At 50.8% G+C, this 22647-nt stretch overlaps 1 protein-coding gene across 1 annotated transcript in view; it reads left to right on the forward strand.

The window, feature by feature from the left end:
* Positions 1-732: 732 nt before the first annotated feature.
* The window catches only part of LOC104073284 (sodium- and chloride-dependent GABA transporter 2-like), a gene marked incomplete at its 5' end in the record, with an annotated part of 26784 nt that continues 4869 nt past the window's right edge, over positions 733-22647 (forward strand). The window contains 7 exons of the mRNA XM_009572998.1: positions 733-957; positions 1977-2117; positions 2700-2784; positions 5780-5912; positions 9886-10020; positions 19195-19298; positions 22153-22277. Of these exons, the coding sequence (XP_009571293.1) occupies positions 733-957; positions 1977-2117; positions 2700-2784; positions 5780-5912; positions 9886-10020; positions 19195-19298; positions 22153-22277 (948 nt within the window). The remainder of the gene's footprint in view (positions 958-1976; positions 2118-2699; positions 2785-5779; positions 5913-9885; positions 10021-19194; positions 19299-22152; positions 22278-22647) is intronic.

The raw sequence follows: 22647 nt of genomic DNA on the forward strand, positions 1-22647 counted from the left end.
CAGCCCGGCTGCCGCTCTCCGCTCGGGGCTACCCCTTTCCACGCCAGCTCCCCGTCCTGCCCCGTGTCCCTGCCGTTGCAGCAGGGCTTGAGCAGCTTCGGTGGCGCATGAGTGCAGCAGGGAGTGCGGACCATCTTGCAGGGCTGTCTCCTGTGCTCTGCGGGGTCAAAGCCATTACTGCATTTAACATTAGCCTGGGGTAATCAAAAGCCTGATGCATTTTATCTCTCCCTGCCTGGTTTCATGACAGGGCTTGAACAGGAGAGCAGCCCTGGCTGCTGGCGTGAGTACCTGCACTGCTTGCTTTTCATTTGCGTGTCTGCTGCTTTTCAGTGAGCAAATGATTGAGCAAACCCACAGACTGGGTGAAGGTGTCAGTCTCTATCTGCTCCTTAGTGCTTTGGTGTTGTCATCCATGGGCTTGTCAGCTTATTCAGTCAGAATAATCAATGTGAAAGGAGTCACCAACTTGATTAAAAGTCACAATGGTTTTACAGCAGGGTGTTCTACTGTATTTCTGTACAGCTATTGAGAACTTGTTTCACTCTTTTCTGCACACAAATCAGGCCTGGAAACTTCCCTTTCCTCTCCATCTTTTCTAAATGTTGAATTTCTCATGCAATCATATCGTACTGGGAGATGAAACCTGAGGAAAATACCTTTTTCCTGGCATCCCGTCTGTGGTCTTCCTGCCCCCTCAGCCCCCATCCCTCCCAGGCTGTCCCCACCCAGGAGGGACCTGCCCGGTGCCAGGTTGGAGATGGCTTGACCCCAGTCACCCCACGGGGCTTATTTTTCCTATCTGCCACTTGAATCTGCCAGGTGCCTTCTTCATCCCCTACCTCATCTTCCTCTTTACCTGTGGGATCCCTGTCTTCTTCCTGGAGACGGCACTGGGGCAGTACACCAGCCAGGGAGGGGTGACGGCCTGGCGCAGGATCTGTCCCCTCTTCGAAGGTGAGTGGGGTGAGCCTGGGAGGGCATGGTGAGGCGGGGGGACCGCGGGGTCCCGGGGGGACGAGCGGTGATGCCTCTTCCCACAGCCTGGGATGCCTCTTCCCATGCATCCACTGTCCACCCCTGGGGATCCCAGCCTGGGAGGGCCACCGGCTGCCCCCTTTCCAAAATCATGCTGGAAAAATTGATTGCCTTTCTCACCAAACAGTTCCCATTGTTATGCTGCGTCCCGGTTTCCTTCTTCATGGCCATGGATCTGGCCAGGAGCTTTGCGCCCAATCAAGGTTGTCCTCCAAGACCTAAATGATGAAAATGCTTCTGGCAGTTATCTGGAGGAACCTAAAACATACTACTGTTTTTTTAAGTCAATGCTATACCATTTTCCTGAGTTTGCAGATGGCTTAAAACCTTAGTGGTGAAAGGTGTCAGCTGTTTTATTAAATTGTTAGCAGTCAGATCCACTTCTAGCACTGTTTCAGCACAGTCATCCAGCCTCAAACCACTTTCCATGATTTCTCTGAAAGTCTCAGTTGGCTCCTCCCCATGTACCAAAACCTTTAGATGCTCCTCCAGCACCTCTCAGAGAAGGTGTGTGGTGTTAATACAAAAGCTTCCCAAACAAAAGTGAAAAGGGATGAGTGAACAAAATAAAAAGTGAATTTTGGTAGAAGAGGTCTTATTCAGCAGGTGGAGCACCATCATATGGTTCTGTCCAACTATAATCTGCCCATCCCCTGCCCAGACTCCCTCCCATAGCCACCCTTTCACCAGGGAAGGCTGCGGTGGGGCGGCAGGAAGAGGGGGTCCTTGGGGCCCCTGCTTGGACCCCCGCTGATGCGGCATGGTGGGCTTTGGGGAGGGGATGATGGCTCTGGTGGCCGCCCCGCTGGCATTCATCCAGCAGCGTGGTCAAAATGCAGAGCAGCAGATGAAAATATTGGGTGAGCACCTCCCAAGGGGTGACCTGTTCCTGTCCCCTGGCACGTGGGTCACCTGCCTTCGGGGCTCGCTTTCTGCAGGAATTGGCTACGCCTCACAGGTCATCGTCGTACTGCTGAACTTCTACTACATCATTGTCCTGGCCTGGGCCTTGTTTTATCTCTTCAGTTCGTTCACCATCGACCTCCCCTGGGGCAGCTGTGACCATGAGTGGAACACAGGTGGGTGTGGAGGCCCCTCCCAGTCCTCCACCGGCTCCTGGCTGAGGGAAACCTGCTGCTGCCCAGGGCCAAACCTCAGGAGAGTGTCTCGCCCCTGTGTGGGTGAGACTGCTGGTCATAGGGGTGGGGAGTGCCGGGTCACTGCAGCACTGCTGGCACTTTGGGGAAGAGGCTTAGTTGGTCTGGGTCTTTGCTAGAGAGCACCAGCACTGCCCAACCACCTGCAGCACCTGGCTGGTGGCTTCTGCTCTGGGCTCCAGCCACCATGGGCACCTTCCTTCTTGGCATCTTCCAGTCATCCTGTGCTGTGTGTTAGCCATAGACCCAGTGCTGGTTGGGACTACTCACCATGCCCACTGGAAGGAAAAATTAAATGCCACCATCTTAATTGTCCTAGGTTTCTTGCCAGCCTTACCCTGGAGGGGACTCCTTTTGTGCATCTTTGGGACTATACAAAATCTGTCTCAGAGTCAATGTCAATGAGTGTTGATACTGTGGATGGAAAGGGAGGGATTTTTCAGATCCTCCGGTACTCTAGTCACTGCTACTTACGTTCCCTCTCTCCCTGGGCCTCTCCCGCAGGGAACTGCATGGAGCTCCAGAAGGCGAACTCGACGCTCAACGTGACCAGCGAAAATGCCACCTCCCCTGTCATCGAGTTCTGGGAGTAAGTAAAGGACAGGCCTGTACCCCCCTTTCCTCTGGGACATACCTTTCCTGGGCAAGGAACAAACCCTGCAGTGGCACATCCTATTAACCCATCCTTGCCAGAAGAGGACACAAGAGAAGGAAGCTGGGCAGGTCAGAGCGAAGGCTCTCAGGGACAGCACCATCAGTCAAGGGTAACATCACTGGGCTCGTGGTGTTTGTCTGGAGCTGTGCTGATATGCCTCAGAGCCATCTGACTTTGTCCTCTGATGCCATGTTCCTGTCCCTCTGGACCTTTTGGGCTTCTCGGTCTCACTGACCTCAGATGCTTTGTCTCCTCTGGTCCTTGATATTTCGTTTATTGTTCTTTTCTCTCTTATTCCTCCTCTGCTGTTGCACTCTCCCTTTCTCCATTTGTGCTGTTCCTCTCTCTGCCTCTTCCCTTGTTCTTCATTGCCAGCTGTGAGCTTCCTTATACATTGTTTCCTCCTGCAACGTAGGTAAATTGGCATGTTCCCCATCCTGAAGCTTTGGTTCAGACTTACCCAGGGTGAAAACCTCAATAAAATTGGTGGCACTCCCTCAGGTTATAGTGGCCATTACCCTATGGTTTGGATTACAATTTATATATCTGCTGGATTATCCTTTGCTCTTGTTCTGTTCAGAGCAGTCTGTCCCGTGCAGTCCTTGACCTGCCTGGTGGCTGCATCCAGTGTAACCGTGCTCAGGACACGGGTGCTAAGACTATAGGTGGGAGTGGCGGGAGATCTGTGGTGATCCACAAAGCAGCAGCTCTGTGATGGGTTTTCGTCTGCATGTTTTGCAAGTGTGTTTTTGTTTTGCGTGTTCAGCTGTTGAAGAGGAGACCTTAAAGCCCTGTGATGTACTGCAGGAGTCCATGCTGGTGATGCAGTAGGTGACTTCTTTCCTTTGAATCCGTGCTACTGTGTGATACCAGCATGTTCCCAGGAGGCTCTGGCATGGCGGGTGGTGACTTTTGTATGTAAGCTAGTCTTCATCTTAAAAACAGAAAAAGAGGTGATGTTTTCACTTTAGAGTGACTAATATGCAAGCTATTGTGAGGAGAGAAGCTCACCAAAATCGAAATGAAGTGCTAGGGTCAGCTTACTTCACGCTGAAATTTGCTCCCTCATTTTCATTGTTTTCTCCCCTTGTGTTAGTTACCGTGAGGTACAGAGTAGCCTTATTTCTGGCATGAAGGCATAGGCCTGTTGGCTTGGGATCTCTGATGATCCATAGCATCTCCTGGGAGAACAGGCCCAGTTAAGCACTGAGCCCTGGCTAATAGACTGTGCAAGCAACCTCTCTGCTGCCACCCTGAATTTCCCTTGTGCGATTAGATGGATGGAGGGCTCTGCCCTCGCTGCCCTCAGCAGCGCTGCTGGGCGCTGTCAGCGCACGGAGCACACAGTACCTCCAGGGCATCCCCGGCTCAGCACAGGAATGCTGGTTTTAAAGTTGAAAGTTTAAAAAACTTTAAAGTTTTTAAATTTTCTTTGTCTCCTCTGTGCTCCCTGAGCCTGCACTCTCCCTCTGCCTGCTGCTCACACGTGATTAGATGGCAGCCTCCTTTAGACTGCTTTTTCCTGAGGCTGGTTGCTGGAAAAGTTGATGTTCCCATTACTACTGTGACCATCTCTGTGTTACTGGGGAATAAGCACACGGGACTGGAAATTTCCACTGTCCATTGCTTCTGATGCAACATCTGTTCCTGCCCTCCCTGGGCAGGGAGGTAGGAGGCCACCGTTTCCTCGAGAAGCACTGCCCTGCCAGTGGGCTGATGGCACGCTTCGGAGGCCTCTTCTGGCTGCAGTTCAGTGCCCAGTTAGTTACAGTCCGCTGGCACCCTTTCCCCACTGGTTACAGAGTCCACGTCCTTAGGAGCAGGCAAAGAGCAACACGATGAAACATATCTGGCAGAGCAGTGTGATTTTTCCGACCCCTCTCTCATCTCTCATCCCCCGTGAGGCTGTGGGGCAGGAAAGGAGGCAGTGTGTCTTAGAATGCGGTTCTCCAGGAGCGCGACCTTTATTTTGGGATAATCGCTGTCTTTTGCAGCAGGGCAGGCATTGCTGCTGGGCTCCAGGGTAGTGCACGTCCCTCTCTGCCTGTCTCAGGCCTAGGGTTTTGGGACTGCACCATGGTGTTTCATGCTCAGATCCATCTGTGCGGTGTAGGAGATGGAGGAGGGTGAGTTCTTACTTCTGTAAGTGATGAGGAAGATTTGACATACACATGACATGGAAAGCTGCTATATGGCCAGGGTGAGACCATAAGACCTTAGCTGAACCAAGGTCCACCTAGCCCAGGATCCTATCTCCACACTAGCTGAAAGAGGATGCCCAAGGTGGCCTCTTCTGACTGTGCAATGGGGATTATCGTGGCCTTGGTTGAGTCTTAGTCATGGTATGGGATGCTATGCTGCTCTGGGTGCTGAGGTGAAATATGTAGCTGCTCCTAAATATAGAAGAAGTGTGCTGTGGAGAAGGGGTTGGACAGCATTGCTTCTTGGGTGGTCCTGATGGATTCTGCATGGTAAGTGCAACGTATCATTCACTTTGAGGTTTGAAGCATATCAGAAATGTAGGTGAACTTTGTAATGTGCATGAAAAAGGCCCAGGCAAAGCTTGTGCGTGCAAAGTGCTTCATGCTCTTGCAGAGAGAGAGCTCTTACCCTAGAGGACAAGACAGATGAAGGGTGGCAGCAGGACAGGAGAAGAAATGTCTTGGCCTGACAGGCCAGCACTGGATTGAGCATAGAAGCAAGTGTCCATCCATGTGTGATCTGCCAGGCTGGTAGTACTTTTAAGAGGGGAGCACTGCTTGATTCCTCTGAGGCTTGCAGCTCAGACCTGGGCCTTGTTAGTAAGACAGCTCTTCTCCCCAAAGCCATCAGGTGCTGTGGAGTTGCGGTGAGAACCAGCGTGGTGTTGGAAATGTTGGTGGCCAAAATCAGTGACACTTGGATGTTCCTTTGCTTCCCCCCAATGCAGGAGGAGGGTGCTAAAGATTTCCGATGGCATCCAGCACCTGGGCAGCCTGCGCTGGGAGCTGGCTTTGTGTCTCTTGCTGGCGTGGATCATCTGTTACTTCTGCATTTGGAAAGGGGTCAAGTCCACAGGCAAGGTGAGTCCTTGGTTCAGATCAAGACTCTTCCCTTGATCACAGCTGGAGCGCTTGGTCTACTCATCTTTTGCACGTTCAGAGAGGTTCTAGGGATCCCCTGGAACCACCCTCTGAACAAGCTGGCAGGAGCCTGTGGGGCTCAACTTGCAGCAGGAGTGTGAGCCAGGCTCTGTGTTTTGGGTAGGAAAGGATGGGAGCGCAGAGATGTCTCAGAGCCTCAGCTTCCAATTTGCATAACCCCATCTGGTCCCTCTCCATCCACAGGCCCAGGAGACCCTGCAGTCTTCCTGTTTATGGGGTAGTTGCATGTTCCCTTCCCTCCCACCACAGTGTGAACAAGCAGCATGTTTTTGCCTCTGCTGGCAGGTACAGCTGGAAAATCTTCAAATTCATTAGATAGTAAGGAAGGTTAACTCTGATGGCCTCAAAGCCCTCTCTGCCTCATTGCCATGGGGATCTTTTTTTCTTTTTGTTCATCCCAACTCTTCCTACAGTTGCTCGTATTCCCCAGCAATAAAGGCCTTCTTTTTTTCCCCACACTAGTCACCACAGAGGTATTTCTTTGAATGCTTCTGGGAAGGGTTGGTGTGACTGTCCAGCTCCATCCCATGCTCCCTCTGTCGCAGAGTGTGCCGCTGCCATGTGCACTGACCCCATTACTTAGTTTCTGCTACTGCCTCCTGACCCGTTCCCAGCCAGCTTTGTCTAGAGCCAGCAGAACAGATGGAAATGAAAAGGTTTAGTATGTTATCTAAATGGTGTCTACTCTGCGTGCTTTGAACAAGACATCATGTGTGATGGGGTGTAAATTTTAGCTGCATCCATTTCCATCAAGTTGATGGCATGGATGTTAGCAGTTTCTCCTGCCTCCAGAATGGTCTGGGATTATGAAACATGACAGGGAAATCAAGCAGCTTGCAGAGATGATGTTTTCTGGTTTCCATGGAGTAAAATTAGAAGAAAAGAGCAACTGCTTGCTCTGGTGGCCCGGTAAAAGAAAGCTGAGGCAGTCTAATAACAGCAAATATGATACTAAGATACAGCAAACATAGTGTGGGAAGTGTGGTGAACAAATTCAATCTATTTTAGATAAATGTTCTAGGTTAAATGCAAGCGCTTTTTAGAAAAAAGGGCTAGAGATGGTGAGATCTTACCTTCTTGAAAACAGAAACGTTCTCTCAGTAAAGCAACAGTGTCCTTAGGTTTATCAACCCTCCGCATATTTAATAATGCAGCTAAAATGGTGGCTGTGGAAATACAATCCCACTGAAGAAGAGATATACCTTAGTTCTGGGGATTTGCCTGTGGAGGGGCAAACACCACGAGCTGAAATCACCCTACTCAGAACAGCAGCAGTGGTTCGCGTCTTCCGACGCGGGGACTGCCCGTCCCCAAGGAGCGCTCACAGATGCAGGAGGTTGTCACAGATGGAACCACTTTGCCGAGGCATGTGGATCAGATTCAAATAAAACCCTGGATGTTGTTGACCAGCATGTGACAGAACGATCACACTGATCCCGGCAAGGTTCCTAGTGATGTAGTTAGTGCTAACAATGCCTGAGAAATAAAAAGATTGGGTCTGAGCCAAGCACTGAGTAATATCTCATTGGATCCAGATGTTCCTGTTGTTAGATAGAAGTTTGGCACTCTTAATCCAGCAAAACATTCTCCAAACTCAGGCCTCTGGTCTCAGTGCAGATGTGAGTGACTGTTGAGTGAAAAGCTTACCACGCTAGTTCGCGCAGGCTGTAAAGCACATAGGATGTTACCAAAAATCCAAATCATATGCCAGACAACTACCAGTTTGTATTCTGAGCTCCTAAAACTGATGTTATTTAGAGATCCAGCCAAGAATGTACAACCTGGCATCCTGGAAGAACGGGCACTAGGGTTCAGAGGCAATGGGTTGTTTTTATGATTTTTGTTTTTAATCTTGCTTTCTTGAGCTGAGAAAGATTAGACTTGCATCTTGTCATTTACTGAAGGAAGAATTTGGTTGTGTGGTAAATACAGGAATGATTGTTAAACTCGCAGGAGCTGCAGATTTGATTAACTGTCACTGAAAAGCTCTAAATCAGAGACTCCTTGAAAATTTGAGAATGAAATGAATGATGGTGTTTGCCTGTGCCGAAGAACGCTGTCCCTGGGTTCCTTTAATGTTCAGGATGCAGATTCAGAGGGACAGGGATGGATCTGCTCACACAGACATCTCAGGCAATCATAAGCCCCAGCAAGGAGGTGTTTTTCACCAACCTCTGTGGCATTACTCAAGACTGCTGTGATATATAGAGCAGGGCGCATGAAATGCATAGAAAACCTGGAGCTGCAGACAGAGATGATAATCTAGTAGTGTGGTTTTTCAAGGATGGGATATCTCTCAAATCCTTCTGTCCTTCTGCATTACAAAACTGAATCATCTTGACTTAGAGGAGGACTCGCATTGCAGAGTCAGGTGCTTTGGATGTTGCTTTATTCAGATGGGGTACATCAGAGTGGATCAAGAAAAAAATCTCTTTTTCAATCACTATTCAGGTTAGAAGGATTACCCCAGGGCAGAGCAAAAGTGGTCATACTGTTCAGGGAAATCATACGCTCGTTCTTAGTAGGACCTCCTCTAATGCAGAAACTGCTTATAGCTCTGGCAGAGCCTGTGGCCCCTGCTCAGGGATGGTGGGCTTTAGGTAGATTTGAAACAACTCATTCTGGATGGATGGGCATCATTTCACATCATTACATTTCGTGGTTCCTCCAGAGGTGAGCTTTAGCTCTCTGGTGCGTAACTGTCAAAGCTGAGAAAAGAGCTGTAGGGTAGCATTCAGGTGAAGCGTGCTGATGCGAATCCTCGCTCAGCACGTCCACACAGGAAAAACCTGAAGGAGCAACATTTCTTTTTTGGCCTAGCATGATACAACAGAGTGAACAACTTTTTTTCAAGGTGGTCAATAAGTCTTGAAGGTGTGGGAGCAATGCAAAGGGATTAATGACGCTACTTGAATTGCTGGGGAGGCTGCTTGAGCCCTTGATATCAGTTTGTTTGTGTGGGAAACACAGAGTACAACGTGTTGTTGTTGTGGCACGCTACAGCAGTTAGCCTGAACAGTCCTGAAAGTACCCTGGTAATCCCCAAATTGAATGTTATATTTACCAGACGTGGAGTCCCTGAAAGGATTAGCTGATGCTGGCCTGCAGTATTCCCCCAAGGGATGTGGCTCCTTTGCTAGAAGAAGGGATTTCAACCAAACCTGAGTACGTCTGCATTGCTCATGGGGCTAAGGGTGTAAAAAGCAAGAGGACACAGGTTAAAGGTCCTGTTTGGGTCTGCGTCCTTGGTGGCAAGTCTAAGATGTGCTGCTCTGCTCTGCCCGAAATGCCCATGTTGGGTATTTGAACAGGGGTCGGTCGGAGGCAGTGGCTGAGAGTCACTGCAGTGGGGAGCAGTGGGCACAAGCCAGGTGCCAGTGCCAGCCCTGAGGGGGGGACCCCAGTGCTGTCCCTGGTGGTCCTTCGGTAGCAATCACGTTTCAGGGTGTATCTCTTATCTGTACACCCTTTCACCCTTGCCACTAAATGCTGCGGAGAAGAGACTTTCTGTGTGTGACTTGGACTCTCTTTGGGGTAGGGATGTGCAGATGGATACTGGGGGCAGCTCCTTCTCTGATGCACGTAGATATTACACTGCTGGCTTCGGTAGAGCTACTCTGACTCCAGCCTGGCTGCAGCCTCGCTCAGGGTCTGGATTGCTCTTAGGACTAGAAAGGTTTTCTCTGTCTCCGGACACATGATGGCATGTCAAATTTCCCGGCTGCATTTCTTTCTATGGCAGGCGAAGCAAGGTGCTCGATGAGGCAGCCTGACCCATCCTCTGCCACTGCCTGTCTCCCCCAGCCCGGGGGTCGGTGCTGTGCTGCTGGCTGCTGCTGTGTGCTCTGGCCCGCGCTGCTCGCTCATGCTTGTCCCTTCGTCCTCCTCCCAGGTGGTGTATTTCACGGCCACGTTCCCATACCTCATGCTGGTTGTCCTGTTGATCAGGGGAGTATCCCTGCCCGGGGCGTCCCAGGGAATCCTGTTCTACCTTTATCCAGACCTCAGTCGCCTCGGGGACCCCCAGGTAAGGTGGAGGAGGAATTGAATGGCTGAGCTGCGCTTGCATGGATGCCTGTGGCTGTCCTTTCTCCCTCCTTTTTCTTTTCTCACTCTCTTTCTTCCAATTTCGTCTTTCTGTCTCCTCTTTTTCCCCTCTGTAGGCATAAGGCAGGGCTGTGATATCAACGCGTACTCTGGCGGTCCCCGTGCTCTCTCGCCCTCACCCTTCACCTGTGCTGTTACCTTACTTTCTAGCCTGAGTTGGGTCTGAATTGCCTGGGGTTATGGGCAGTGGGATTTAACTCTTCATCACAAGTGGTGCCAGCCATCCCCCATTTCTTGGGGAAACTCCTGTGCTGCGGAGGGAGCCTGTGCATGGGGTGCTGCTCTGCACCGTGCTGGCAGCTTGTGGGGACAAGCCCTGCTCCCAGCATGCTTGCTCCAGCTTCCCTGAGAAGCGTGCCGGTGCATGGATGGCAGGAGCCGTGGCACGCTGCAGCAGCTCCCCGGGCCCGGGCTGCCCTCCTAACCTCCCTGCCCCCGGTGAGGAATTCCTGCCCGTCTGACGGGAGAGTCAGTGCCCGACTGCTGCTTTTAATCTCTTTGGGACAAGTTCTTCCATGTTAAATCCTGGCTCCAGCTGAGCTGCTGTACCAGCCTTTGTGTGAAGGTGTTTCCAAAGGAGATTAAAGGGTGCCTGCCTGGAAAATAGGCCAGCAAAACCCTTCGTAACCCCATTAACTCTTTCTGGTCTAGCCCCAGTGCTGCCTTGGTTATTAATTTTGCGATTGGGGCCATAAGTGTTGGGGGAGGAATGGCTCTGGCTGATCCTGCCCTCCGTGATGGAGGAGAGAGGATCCCTGTGGGTGGGAGTAGCAGCATCTCAGGGGCCCCTGGGTGGCATCCCCGGGTCCCCCCTGTGCCACCGGTGCGGTGTGGCTCTGTGCAAGTCAGTTTGACTTACGGCTTCCGATCCGGGGAGCCAAACACAACTGTCCGGTTTCCAGCTCCAGGCGGTCTGGTTTTTATCACGGGAAGGACTCGAAGTTCCTGCTCAGCTTTCTGGAAGTCGCTCTCTGGTCAAGGCTGCGCCCGAGCAGGGGGTGAAAAGCCTCGTTTTACAGTGCCAGCTGCTCTCTTGCTCTCTCGGTTTGCCTGTGGACAGGAGGTGGGTAGGACAGCTGCTCCTCGGTGTGAAGGTGCAGCAAGTCTTGGAAGGGGGCGAGGACAGGCCTGTGTTTGCAGTGTTTGTGGCTCCATTCGTGTCAATGAGGTGCAAGAGACCTCTGAAATAAAATAACATTTCCAAATGGTGCTCATTCGCTTATGAAAAGTCCTGTTGTTACTGTGGCTGTGTCGCGCAGGGGACTGAATTAAACCACTTCAAGCATGGCATGGTTTTGCTGGTACTAGCTGTGTCCTCATTAGGTCCGTCCTGGCAAACTTTTCCAATTACAGCCTGAGCTTTAGAAGCACAGCTTCCTTCCAGCCTGGAAAATGCTAATGCGCTGGTGGAAAGGCAGAGTAACCCTTCAGAGCAAGAGGATGGCTTATGCTTGACTGGGAGAGAAAAACTTGCTCCTCCCTCCCTGACTCCATCATTCCCTGATGCAAGCTTCACTTCTGTGGGAGAAAAGCAGGAGTTGGTAGCAGTGGTTGCCTTCCTCCAGCATGCTTTAACCATCCTAGCAGGGCTCGGGGTTTCTCTAGCGTTTTCCCATCAGAGAGGGAAGGGAAGGGTTAGTGCTCCAAGCCCCACACGTGCGTGGCTGTGCCCCCCCCCCCCAACTCTGTGTAGGGACAGCGTGAGTCCTGCCAGCCCGTCGGGGCCAAGTCAATTATAATTGATTTGCGCTCAGAGGACGGCGAGCTGTAATTGTTTACCCGCAATCCTGCACTGTCCCGAAAAATAGAAGATTCTTTAGTGCCTGGGAAGGGATTCTGGAAATTAAAAAAAAAAAAAAAACAAAATTACCCTCTCCAATCTGAGCCTTATGATAAGGCATCTCAAGGGGAGGTTTAAACAAAGGGCAAACAATATACAAGGGGACAAAATCAAAACTCCTTTAAAGTATATGAAAAACTAGGTGAAAAGAGGGGATTAATTATTTAGCAGATTCTACCAGGGGAGCAGCAGCAGCCAAGATGTGATTAAGTGTCAGAATATCAGACTGGTGTGTGGAAATCATTGCTTTTCACCTGCCAAATGACCTTGGACAGAACTGGGAAATCCTGCTTACGAGAGCTCAGGCTAGCTGATTGATGGTGGTCTCTTCTGGCCATGAAGTCTGCAATGCCCTAAATCTTCCTGCACCTTCATTTTCCAAATCCGTGAAATGCTTATAATTAAAGTGGTAAATAAAATGCATTTGATAGGTAGATCAGACTATACAGAGAAGCTGCCAAACAAAAGTTTTGAATAATGAAGTCTAGTTCTGCTCAAACACAAGCAGATAACAGCAAAACTGCCAAAGAGATCATCCGTTTTGAACTGTATGCCCCCAAACTAAAAAATCAAAAAAAGCAACCCCATAGCTTGCTTTTCATTTGTATAATATTTAGTATTACGATGTTAGCATGCCAGCCATTACTAGGCCCAAGGTTATTTCCCCCCCTCCTTGATTGCATTTTCTCCAGAAGGTTCCTGAAAATTTCATAGCATGGGTTGTGTTTTAACCGAAAGAGGGTCTGGGGGTTCTACACCATTTCTACTTTTGATCACTCCGCCCTCTGCAATTAACTCTGTGGCAATTTTATCAATTGTTTATTTCAGTAGATAACGCTGGGGATTTAGGGATGTGATTAAGGAGAGGGATGCACAGTGTGATCCACTAGCGGGAAGCTGAAACGAGAGGAATTCGGAGTAGAAATAAGGTTTAAGTGTGGGAAACTTGTCAGTAGAAGAACTTTTCTCAGGCACTGGCAGGCTCTCTGTCGCTTCATGCTTTCATACCATGACCAGACATCGTTTTAATAGACAGATTTAAAGAGAGGACTGATGGGCTTGGTGCAGAAAGAGCCAGCGGTGTGTTGGGGTTTGCTTTAAAGAGAAGAAACATAGTGGTCTCCTTTCACTCTGGTATTGTTTCAAGCGATTTTAGATAGATTTCATTAGGTTTAGTGACTAAGAATGAACGAGGAGTAAATTCAGCAGCCGCTGAGCATTTCCCTTTCTGGAAAAGCAGCAAATGCTTCTCAAAACCTCCCACTCTTGTTTTCCTCTTGAAATTTCCAGAAAACCCACCACTTTGCTGTATGTGCTTGTACTTTATCCAGTCTTTATATAAAGGAAGAACTTTCTATGATGACCTGCTTTCCATCCGGGCCAGCCATGCCGAAGGCCCCGGCGGGGGCTGTACCCCTGCTCCCGGGGGCAGGGAAGCTCCGGCAGTGCCGAGGACCGGCAGAGGATCCGCAGCTCTGCAGGCGCCCCGTAAGCAGTCCCCACCGCCGCACCGGACACCCGACCCTGCACAGCGCCGTGTCGGGACACCCTGACTTGCTCTGCGCAGCTGAATTCAGGGCACTAGCGTCATCCAACCTCTGCCTCTCGTTGCCTCTCCCTCTCTCATCTGCACGACTTTTCAAATAACCTTCCCTATGTCCCCCTCATTTTCTTTCACCCATTTCGCTGGCGGTTGCTTTTTGGAGAAGCGTTTGCCCCTGCAGAGTCCCCACAGGCTCCTGCTTCCCGACGGATGCGGCAGGAAGGGGAGGCAAGAGATGAAGATTTCCCCAGCTCTTCGGGGGGCTGCCCACTGTGCCTGTGGCCAGAGAGGGAGGCTGCCGGGGTCCGGCTCACGGTTTGCGCCGGAGCAACTCTTGCTGCCGAGGCTGTGCTGAGGATAAGCCCCTCGGGCCAGCACAGGGAGGACGGGAGGTGCGTGCAGAGCTGTGACCTGCTGGGTTAACCATGGACCCCCATAGCTACGCTGGGGAAGGGGTCAGAGCCCCCAGATCCTCTTCAAATTCAGGCCCCTCCTGCTGCTGCTCCATGGCCAGCGAGAGCTGCTGCTTCCCAGCAAGAGGGGAAGGCGGCTGTGGGCCTGCTAAATATTATTTGTTCCCCTTATTTATTTTTTTCCCAGCAAACCTTTAACTTGACCCCATGTGCTCGGTTTGTGCTGTTGCCGGCCCCCCGCTTCTCCTTTCTGAAGGCGAGCATGTTTGTTTTTGTGCCGGAGGGCGACCCGCTGCGCTTGTGCGTGGATGTGTGCAAGCTGTGCTCGCTCCCGCCACGCACCCTCGCGCCTCGCCCGGGGCCCCGTGCCCCCCCAGCCCCGGCAGAGGGTCTGCAGAGGGTCTGCTGTCCTTGCCTGGGGGGCAGAGGGCAGGTACCGGGCAGCAGAGAGGGAATGCTGGCAGCTCCTGCAGCGTGCCGGAGGAGCTCGGGGCTGGCGTCCTCTCCTCCGCCTTGCCGGAGCAATGCGTGCGCGTGGGGTGAACCACAGCTGTATTTACCTTACGGGGCTTCCTCCTCCTCCTCCCATGCCTCTCACCAGCTCTGCTGGCGTGGGACCCGGGTGGCTGGCCGGCCGCGGCTGCGCAGCCCTGCTGAGTCTGATCTCAGCGCTGACATAGCAGGAAGGAATAAAGCCATCTTTCTGTCCGCCCGCAAGCAGTGGGGCAAGGGGGACCGTAAAGCCTGGCTTCCCAGGCAGCAAGGAGCATCCCTCGCCCCTCCGCACCGCCCTGGGGCAGGCAGCTGTCCTCTTCAGGATGAATCAGAAACCTGTTTGTTTTCTTGTAGTGTTTAAAGAAACCCAGCAGCGGGAGGGCTCCCCGGGTGTAAAACATCCCTGTGGGTTGGCGGGTGCCCCAAGGTGTGGGGGTTACAGGAGGTTGGTGCTCGCAGGCGCGGCATCACGGGGGCCTTGAGTGCCGGCACAGGGAGGTTAGCTGGGGAACAAAGACCCCATCCCTGATTCCTAAGGAGCCCGAGGACATATTTTCCAAGCTGCTGGGACTTGGGGCTGGGAACGTGATGCTTGGCTGGGCGTAGGGCAGGCAGAAGGACCAGGAATGCTTTATGGAAACGTCAGTGGCTTGTTCCCTGCCTCCTCTCCTGGGGTAAATGAGGACAAGGGAAAGCACTGGCCTGGGCTGTGTGGCATGGCGGTGGGCTCTTTGCAGCAGGGCCCTAGGGCTGCACAGCCCTGCACTTTTGCAGGTGCAGACTGGGTCTTTGGGCTGGGGCCTGTGGGCCAGTCCTGAATGAAGGGGAAAGGCAATAATCTGGAAATGGTGCCTTAGGTGTCTTGAGGTGAAATCTTAGGAATCAAGATCTCCCCTTTTAAGACTGGACTGAAGCGATGTGTTTGCACGGTGCAGCAGATGGCTAGTGGGTAGCACCAGCACCACGGGCTGAGCTGTGAGCCATGATGCTGGGTGCAAAAGAAATGCTGGTTGAACTGCAGCTCAAGACTTGGGTGGTTTTTGCTCTCTGCTCTGCGTTATGCCAAGCGTGACCCTCCACGCAACACATACCCACTCCGTGCTGTATCATCTCCTCCTGCTGATGGGGACAGTTTGGCACTTCTCACCACCTGTATTTGATATATGACATGCACTGGGGTTCAATAACATTTTGCTCAAAAATGGTCTTTGCTGTTATTTGTAAGTGCTTTGAGATCTTCCTAAGGAAGGATCTGTTTCAGTACAGGGGGCTATTAAATTCCAGTACATGTAATAAAGCGAATATTGCTGAGAAAATTAAGGGGCGAAGGAATATGTCCTCTTATAGGCCATAACCATCTTGGATAACTGCAGCTCAGGTGTGAAGGCTTTGGCTGAAAACAGAGAGTAGGAGGTTATTACAAACTGGAGTAAACAACATGTTCAAGGAAATTGAATTATGAATTAAATAAACTGGATGGCTTAGAAAACTGCAGACAACAATCAAATCAAAATACCCATGCTGCCCATGTGCCAGCAAAATCTGAACAGGATAAACTTTACCAGTCTCTTTGGGAGCAGCAGCTAGAGAACAGCAGCATGCTTTTATCTGCAGGGGAAAGAGAGCCCTGCCTGACCACAGCGAGCCCCTTTAGTCAGAGTGGGAATATTAAAATAATGAGAGGCTGTTGATCAGCAGCACGGGAGGGAAAGAAGGGCTGAAAAAGACATTTCTCTGAGTCAGTGCAGGGAGAGAAATATGCACAGGCAGCAGGTTGGGGAGGGAAGATTTGGGTTGCTGTTTTCTGAAGCAAGTGGTTTGTGTAGCCCCTGTGAGGCCACAGGGCCGGGTGGGCAGCGGTGCTTCTTGTGAGGGGCTTGAGGAGGAGGCTGGACCACAGATGGGCTGAGGCTCCTTCTGACCCCAGTGATCCGGCAGTCCTGGGACGTGCTGCTACTGCTCGGGTCCGTCACTTGTGGGTCAGGAGCACCCACGGCATCAGTCTTGTTGCAGTCCATTGACCCCCAAGCAATTTGGGAATGGCCAGGGGGTTGAAAAGGACACAAAGGTGGTTTGGTCTTTGCCCCAAGAGCTGCAGTAACCTTTTAAAATGGGAAATAAAGTGCATGCAGCCCGAGCTAGTGCTCACAGTCATGCTGACTAAGTAGGATCATAAGCTCTGCAAGCCAAGCTTAGCTTTATTTACAGTTTGAGCCACAGGTTGCCTTGCTGCAAATGGCAGCATGTGCTAAGGCAGGCCCTGTATTCCCTAAAGACATCCCTTTGGGGCTGGGCTCCCACACAGCCCAGCGTGCACCCAACGGGTGTTGTGTTGGGCAGAGCAGGCAGCGGAGCAGGGACCCCACAGACCCCATGCTAGTCTCTGCTACACGGTCAAGGGTATCACTGGGTTTTAGAAATGAGCCACTTCATAAGCCACAGAGCTAATGAAGCTCGGTATCTTGATATGTGGCTTCTACCATGGCTGGTAAAGCACCAGTTCTTTTCCTGTCCCTGGGATATTTCTCACGTCTCTTGCTTGTGTGATTTATCTGATATTTAACACTGGTTGAAACTTCCTCCCTCTAGCTTTCCGCTCACTGGGGACGCTGAGTTCCTGTCTTTTTCCTGTTCCCTGGCTGTTGTGAAATTCATAGGTAGTTGATATCCTTGAGGTTTCTACCAACTGTTAAATCTGGTTGAAACTTGTCAACTGGGTCCAGTGTTATGGCAAGGGTGGGGTAGGCAGTTTGACAGCAAATGTCTTGTTATCTTGACAAATTGAACTACAAGGGCTCCAAAACCCATGAGAGGGTGTGATTCGAGCTCAAATTTGATGAAAATGAACAGCAAAATAAAAAGCAAACCTAACAAAACATTTCACCCCAATCTGTGCAAAGATACTTAAATTATTGATGCAAAGGTGTCAGCTGGTCCAGCTCACCTCAGTGCCTTGCTGTGCCTAAAAAGTAGCTGAAAAGTGAAGGCTGTACCCTTACTGCCCACAAGTACAGTGATGCTTTAGGAATCAATTATAAAAAGGGCTTTGATTTTCTTCTAATCTTTTTGAAATGCAAAAATGAACTAATACCCTGCTCTCCAAACCCACCTCCCCATGCAGCTCCTCCAAAAAGAGTAAAAAATACTTTTTCAACATCCCAGTGCCTTGAACTAGCTGTCCCAGTCCCACCTCATCGTCTGTCCCTTCCCCTTCTACAAATCAGAAGTGTGATCTGACTCCCTGTGAAATTGTGAACAGGGTTTCCATGGACCGAAGAGAAGGTGGTGGGGCTGAACGTTAGCAGAGTTGCTTGCAGGACAGTCAGGGAGAGCAGTTTCACCAACCTAGCCCTAGCAGCGCTTTGCTTTCTCTCCCCGTGGGCTGCGCTGCTGGGTCTTGCAGCAGTGGGCAGGGAGAGAATTTGTTCTGTGTAGCTGTCCCTTGAGCTAAAACCAGAATTTCCTCCAGAAAATCACAGCTAACGGGATCGTAACATCCCTTCGTAAGGCCCATCAGCCTAGGAAGGAGAAGAAGTAAATAGGAAACAAAACCTCTCACATGATTGCTCTTTGGTCAATATGGAAGAGGAAAGGCAGAACCATGCATTGGTGAGGGTGGCCTGAGCAACAGGGGTGGTCGGGCAGGCGCTGCCCAGCTGACCATTGCCTCAGGACATGAGGTCTTGGCTGACAGGTAAAGGTCTGATTTGGAGTCATGAAAACCGCTGTGGTGTTTTCCATTGACTTCTATTCTTCTCAGAGGGGCAAAGCTGGTGTTTGTCCGAGGGCTCACCAGCACTGCCACTCTGGGGAAGGAGGGTATAGCCAAATGGAGACTCTTCTCATTAAAGTTGTCCTAGTAGCACTTTATTTTCTGCTTTTCTTTCCTGACTAGCTTTTCTTTTGTCTCTAGGATGTGGCTGCCCTTCAGCATTGGTTGAACGATTGTCTTATCTCTATTTTATAAACCCCTTAGGAAGAAAGATCTTAGAAAACAGAGCGTTTAATTAATAATCTTTGTCATTGCTTCATTCCTCACTGTTGGTTCCTGCTTTTGCTGTCCTCTGCAGAAGGCAGTGGCAGTGGTTGCATTGGTGACTGCACACAAATCTGGCATTGACAAATGTCAGCCTCGGCGCACTGGGAGATGTTATTGACAGTGGGAACAAAGTGGAGTTCAAAGGCACCTCATGGGACTAACAGCGTTCTTGTATTTTCTTTTAGGAGCTGTCTTTTGCAAACAACTCTGTTTGTTTCTAGGACTCCTCCCCAGTTAATTTTCTTTTAAGTTTTGGAGCCTTTGGAGCCTGGAGGTCTTGGAGAGAAGGGCCACCAGCAGAAGCTATATGTACCTGTGCTACCCAGTGGGAGACCAGGCTTGCCCAAATCAAGCCCCCCTCCTCTGCTAGCAGAGGGTTCCTTCAGCTCTCGTGAAAAGTGTTTGTTTGGTCTCTCGCTGTTGGGAGGCTCCGGAGAGTCACAGGGTTCTGCAGATTTGTCCAAGGAAGAAAGAGATGGTGATGAAGAGCTATACGTGCTGTGGGTTTGCAAGGCTTCTGGTGCATCCCTTCCCTTTGGCACTCTTAGCACTCCCCGGGTGCGTCGCTGAACATTGTAACTCCCAGCACTATATAACCTGCCCCTAGAAAAGGCTTGTCTAAATGCTGGGTATTGCTGACCTCCTGATCACTGGCTTTTCTGCTGGTTACGGCAGTCCTTGGGGCTCTGCCCCTTCACATCCATGCAGTGTCTGCGCTCTGTCCTGGCCTTGTCTTCTCACCTGTGTTTGCATCTCCCTTGCAGGTCTGGATGGATGCAGGCACTCAAATCTTCTTTTCGTATGCAATTTGTCTGGGATGCCTGACAGCTCTGGGCAGCTATAACAAATACCATAACAACTGCTACAGGTAACTGGAGTGTGCCTCTGCTGCCTAGAGTCTTCTCCTCCCTAAACATCAGTGCACACAGGCTGGTGAACTGCTGGTGGCTACTAGCTTTTTGAAGTGTCGTGTTTTCTGTTTCTACTCAAGGCGTAAGAAAACCCTTTCTGGGTGCTTTCTCCCCAAATCCAGCTCTCTGTGCTTTCTACCCAAGGGAACTTTCTGTCTGTGCCATAGATGACAAATCTCCTCTTCCACACCAGCTGAGACCCAGCAAAGTCAGATCCTCTTCACTAGCTTTGTGACCCCAGCCCACACCACAACCTCCCCTACCACATGGGTGCCTGAGTAGCCATAGGGGAAGCAGAGCTGTGACATCTAATGGCTCTAGACTGGATTCCTTTCACCTTGGCATTTATCCTTCCTAGGTACATTTGGACCTACTGTCTTGCACAGTGTCAGTGCTGTGGGTTCCTATGTGCTATCTATGGTCTACATGTAAACCTATAGATAGGACTTCTGCTTCTTGCATACTCTCCCTGTGCTGGACTGCCCTTGAACAGAGATGGGCCAGGCTGCCAGATTCAATCAGGCTGTCAAGTTGAAGTGGTCAGGTGAAAACAAACTCATTTCGCTGTAGATGTATCCAGTGTCTGGAGCAGCATCCCCAGGGGTAAAAGGCTAGTGCGAGTGCAAGAGCCCTGTAAAGCTACCAGCCTCCCTTCCCACCCTTTCTCTGCTGACTATGTTGCTCCTCCAACTTTCAAATTTGAATTTGTTGTCATTGCTGTGGAAGGCCCAGGCAGACCACTGGCTACATGGTCCTTGCTTGGCATCTTTCTCTCTCTTCACCTTAGGAGAAGTTCACTCCTGCTGTAGGGATGCCTCTTCAATAGCAGCTGGGCTTGGACTCCTCTTCCTTTTCATGTCCCTTCTTCCAGATGCAGTTTTGAGAGAAAAAGCTGTGGTAAAAGAGGAGATAACAGATCTGGCTGTGGCTTGCCCGTGCCCCTAATGCCCCTGGCATTAGCCCTCTGCATCTCCAGTCTGGATGTGTGACATGGAGATGATGACAGGGGCTTCTTAGCAGCAAGATTGTAAAAAGCTTTTGTAGCTGCAGCTGGGAGACACTATAGAAAGCAGAGAGATGTCTGTTTGCACATAAACCTTTTATACTATTTGGCTTTGCTAGAGAAATTGTTTTTAGTTTTGGTGTTAAACATCTCACCAGCCTGTTCCCAGGCATAGACCCCGTTTTAATGAGTTGATCCTGTGCTCTGCAACCTTGGTTTGCATAGGGAGACAGGACCAGGCTTTAATAGGGCAGAGGGACACCAGCATGGTGCCCCACTCAGTTACCCTAGGCCAAATGTAACCTTTGGTGACCTGGGAAAAGAAAAGTATGTGGGGAGGAGGGACCATTGTTCATATGGCAGCAGTCGAAGACGGCACCAAATGGCATTTTCTGGGACTGTAAGAGATATCATCAGGGCTCCCTGGCTCCCTTTTGGGTGAAAATCTGGAGAGACCTCTTTGCTCTGGCCATTGCCCGCGTGTTACCTTCCACCATGACAGCCCTTGCCACCTGCCAGATGACTGGAGAGCACCTCCCAGCCAATGCCTTTCCAAGGAGGGTTTGACCTATCATGTGTACATCCAGGGGAAAGAAGGAGAAACACCGGGAAGGACGAGGAACTATTTGAAATGAATGGGAATTTGTATAAAATGACTGAGAATGTAATTTGAGTGGAGAGCAGGCAGTTTATAGCAACCTGAGAAATGAGGTTCTGGCGTGAGCTTCCCACTGGGTTAGCTGAGCTTGGTGGAGCGTGACCTTCCTCACCAGCTGGGATATTCACAGGGACTCACCCTGCAGGCCTCTTTCAGTCTCTCCTGTCTTAGAAACCAAGTGCAAAGGCAGAGCAATGGTGTTAGGTGCTGTGCAGTCCTTGACAACGCAAAGAGCTGTGCTTTGGAAGGAATAATCTGAATTTGTACGGCGTAAGGGCTCTGCGTGAACTACACTTTCTCTCTAGAAATGGTTGCAGACCATGAATAGATCTAGTTAACATGCAGGGAGGAGCATGAAGCCCCCCAAAATGCTAGATACTTAAAGACTGATACAGAAAATCACACTGGATTTGCAGAGTGATGTTTAATAAAGTCAGAGCAGGCCATGAAATGCCAGAAGGGGTGCGTTCAGTTTGGTTCAGAATATCTCAGAAAGATGCTGCAAACGTTATTGTTGTCCCCAGGGTTGCAGTCACAAGACGACTAAGGAGACCGGAGTGTGAAAAGGAATTGGATAGATAAGAGATGTTTAGTTTAAAGAGTAGATGGATGAGAATGAGATGAAACAGAGACAAAAGGGAATAGATCAGAGAAAATAAATTGGATGGCTCTGCTCATCTTTTTCTCGTAATGTGAGGACCAGGAGATATCTAGTAGTGCTGAGAACCAAGAACATTGTAACTGGTCTGAGAAATCTATTAAGTCAAAAAACATGCCCCCTTCTCAGAAAAAAATAATCTTTGGTACTCTGCTACAGGAGGGACCAGGGGAGAGAGAGGAAAAATAAAAAAATCATGCATTTAGGTGTGTGGCAAGACTATCTGATGAGTGAGGAGCTTCGGTGAAGAATGTATCTTTATGTTGTCCTTGGAGAAGGCTTTCCCTGGGGGGGCTCCTGTTGTGTTGCCCACTCTGGGGCATCCTCCTGCAGCTTCTGGTGCTGAGTTGAGCTGTGGGGGTGCTGGGAGAGAGGCCCTGCTGTGGGCACAGTGGCTGGGGCAGGAGAGCGGGTGCTGCCCCGGGGGCCTGCCATGGGGTGTGGGTCATACCTGGACCCCCACCTGGCTGATGCTGTGCCCCCTCCTCCCAGGGACTGTGTGGCCCTCTGCTTCCTCAACAGCGGCACCAGCTTTGTGGCCGGCTTTGCCATCTTCTCCATCCTGGGCTTCATGGCAGCAGAGCAGGGCGTGCCCATCGCTGAGGTGGCCGAGTCGGGTGAGTGGGGCTGTGGTGGGATGGGGCTGCGGGGGTGCTGCCGTTTGGACCCCCTCGGCAAGGGGAGCGTGCCCACAGGTTACCCACCCCAGGGCAAACAATGTTGCCCGCGGGTTCCCATCCTGGAGGGCAGCTCTGCTTTTAGCCTCCAAAACTCAGGGAGAAACAAATGCACACTCATGAAATATTAAGATGCAATGGCCGTCTCTTGAGGTCAATATAAGCTGCCTATAAGGGTTAGGGTTAGGCAGCTGCTGTCTCTCAGTGGGGGGGTGAGGTGCCTGCATAGCATATGTCCAGGCTTGTGCTGTGCTCCCCTGGGCTCAGAGGCTTTCCCTGGCTCCCAGCCCTCATGACGGCGATGCAGCCG

This window comes from Fulmarus glacialis, unplaced genomic scaffold, assembly GCF_000690835.1.
Source record: "Fulmarus glacialis isolate BGI_N327 unplaced genomic scaffold, ASM69083v1 scaffold19132, whole genome shotgun sequence".
Taxonomy (NCBI): Eukaryota; Metazoa; Chordata; class Aves; order Procellariiformes; family Procellariidae; genus Fulmarus; species Fulmarus glacialis.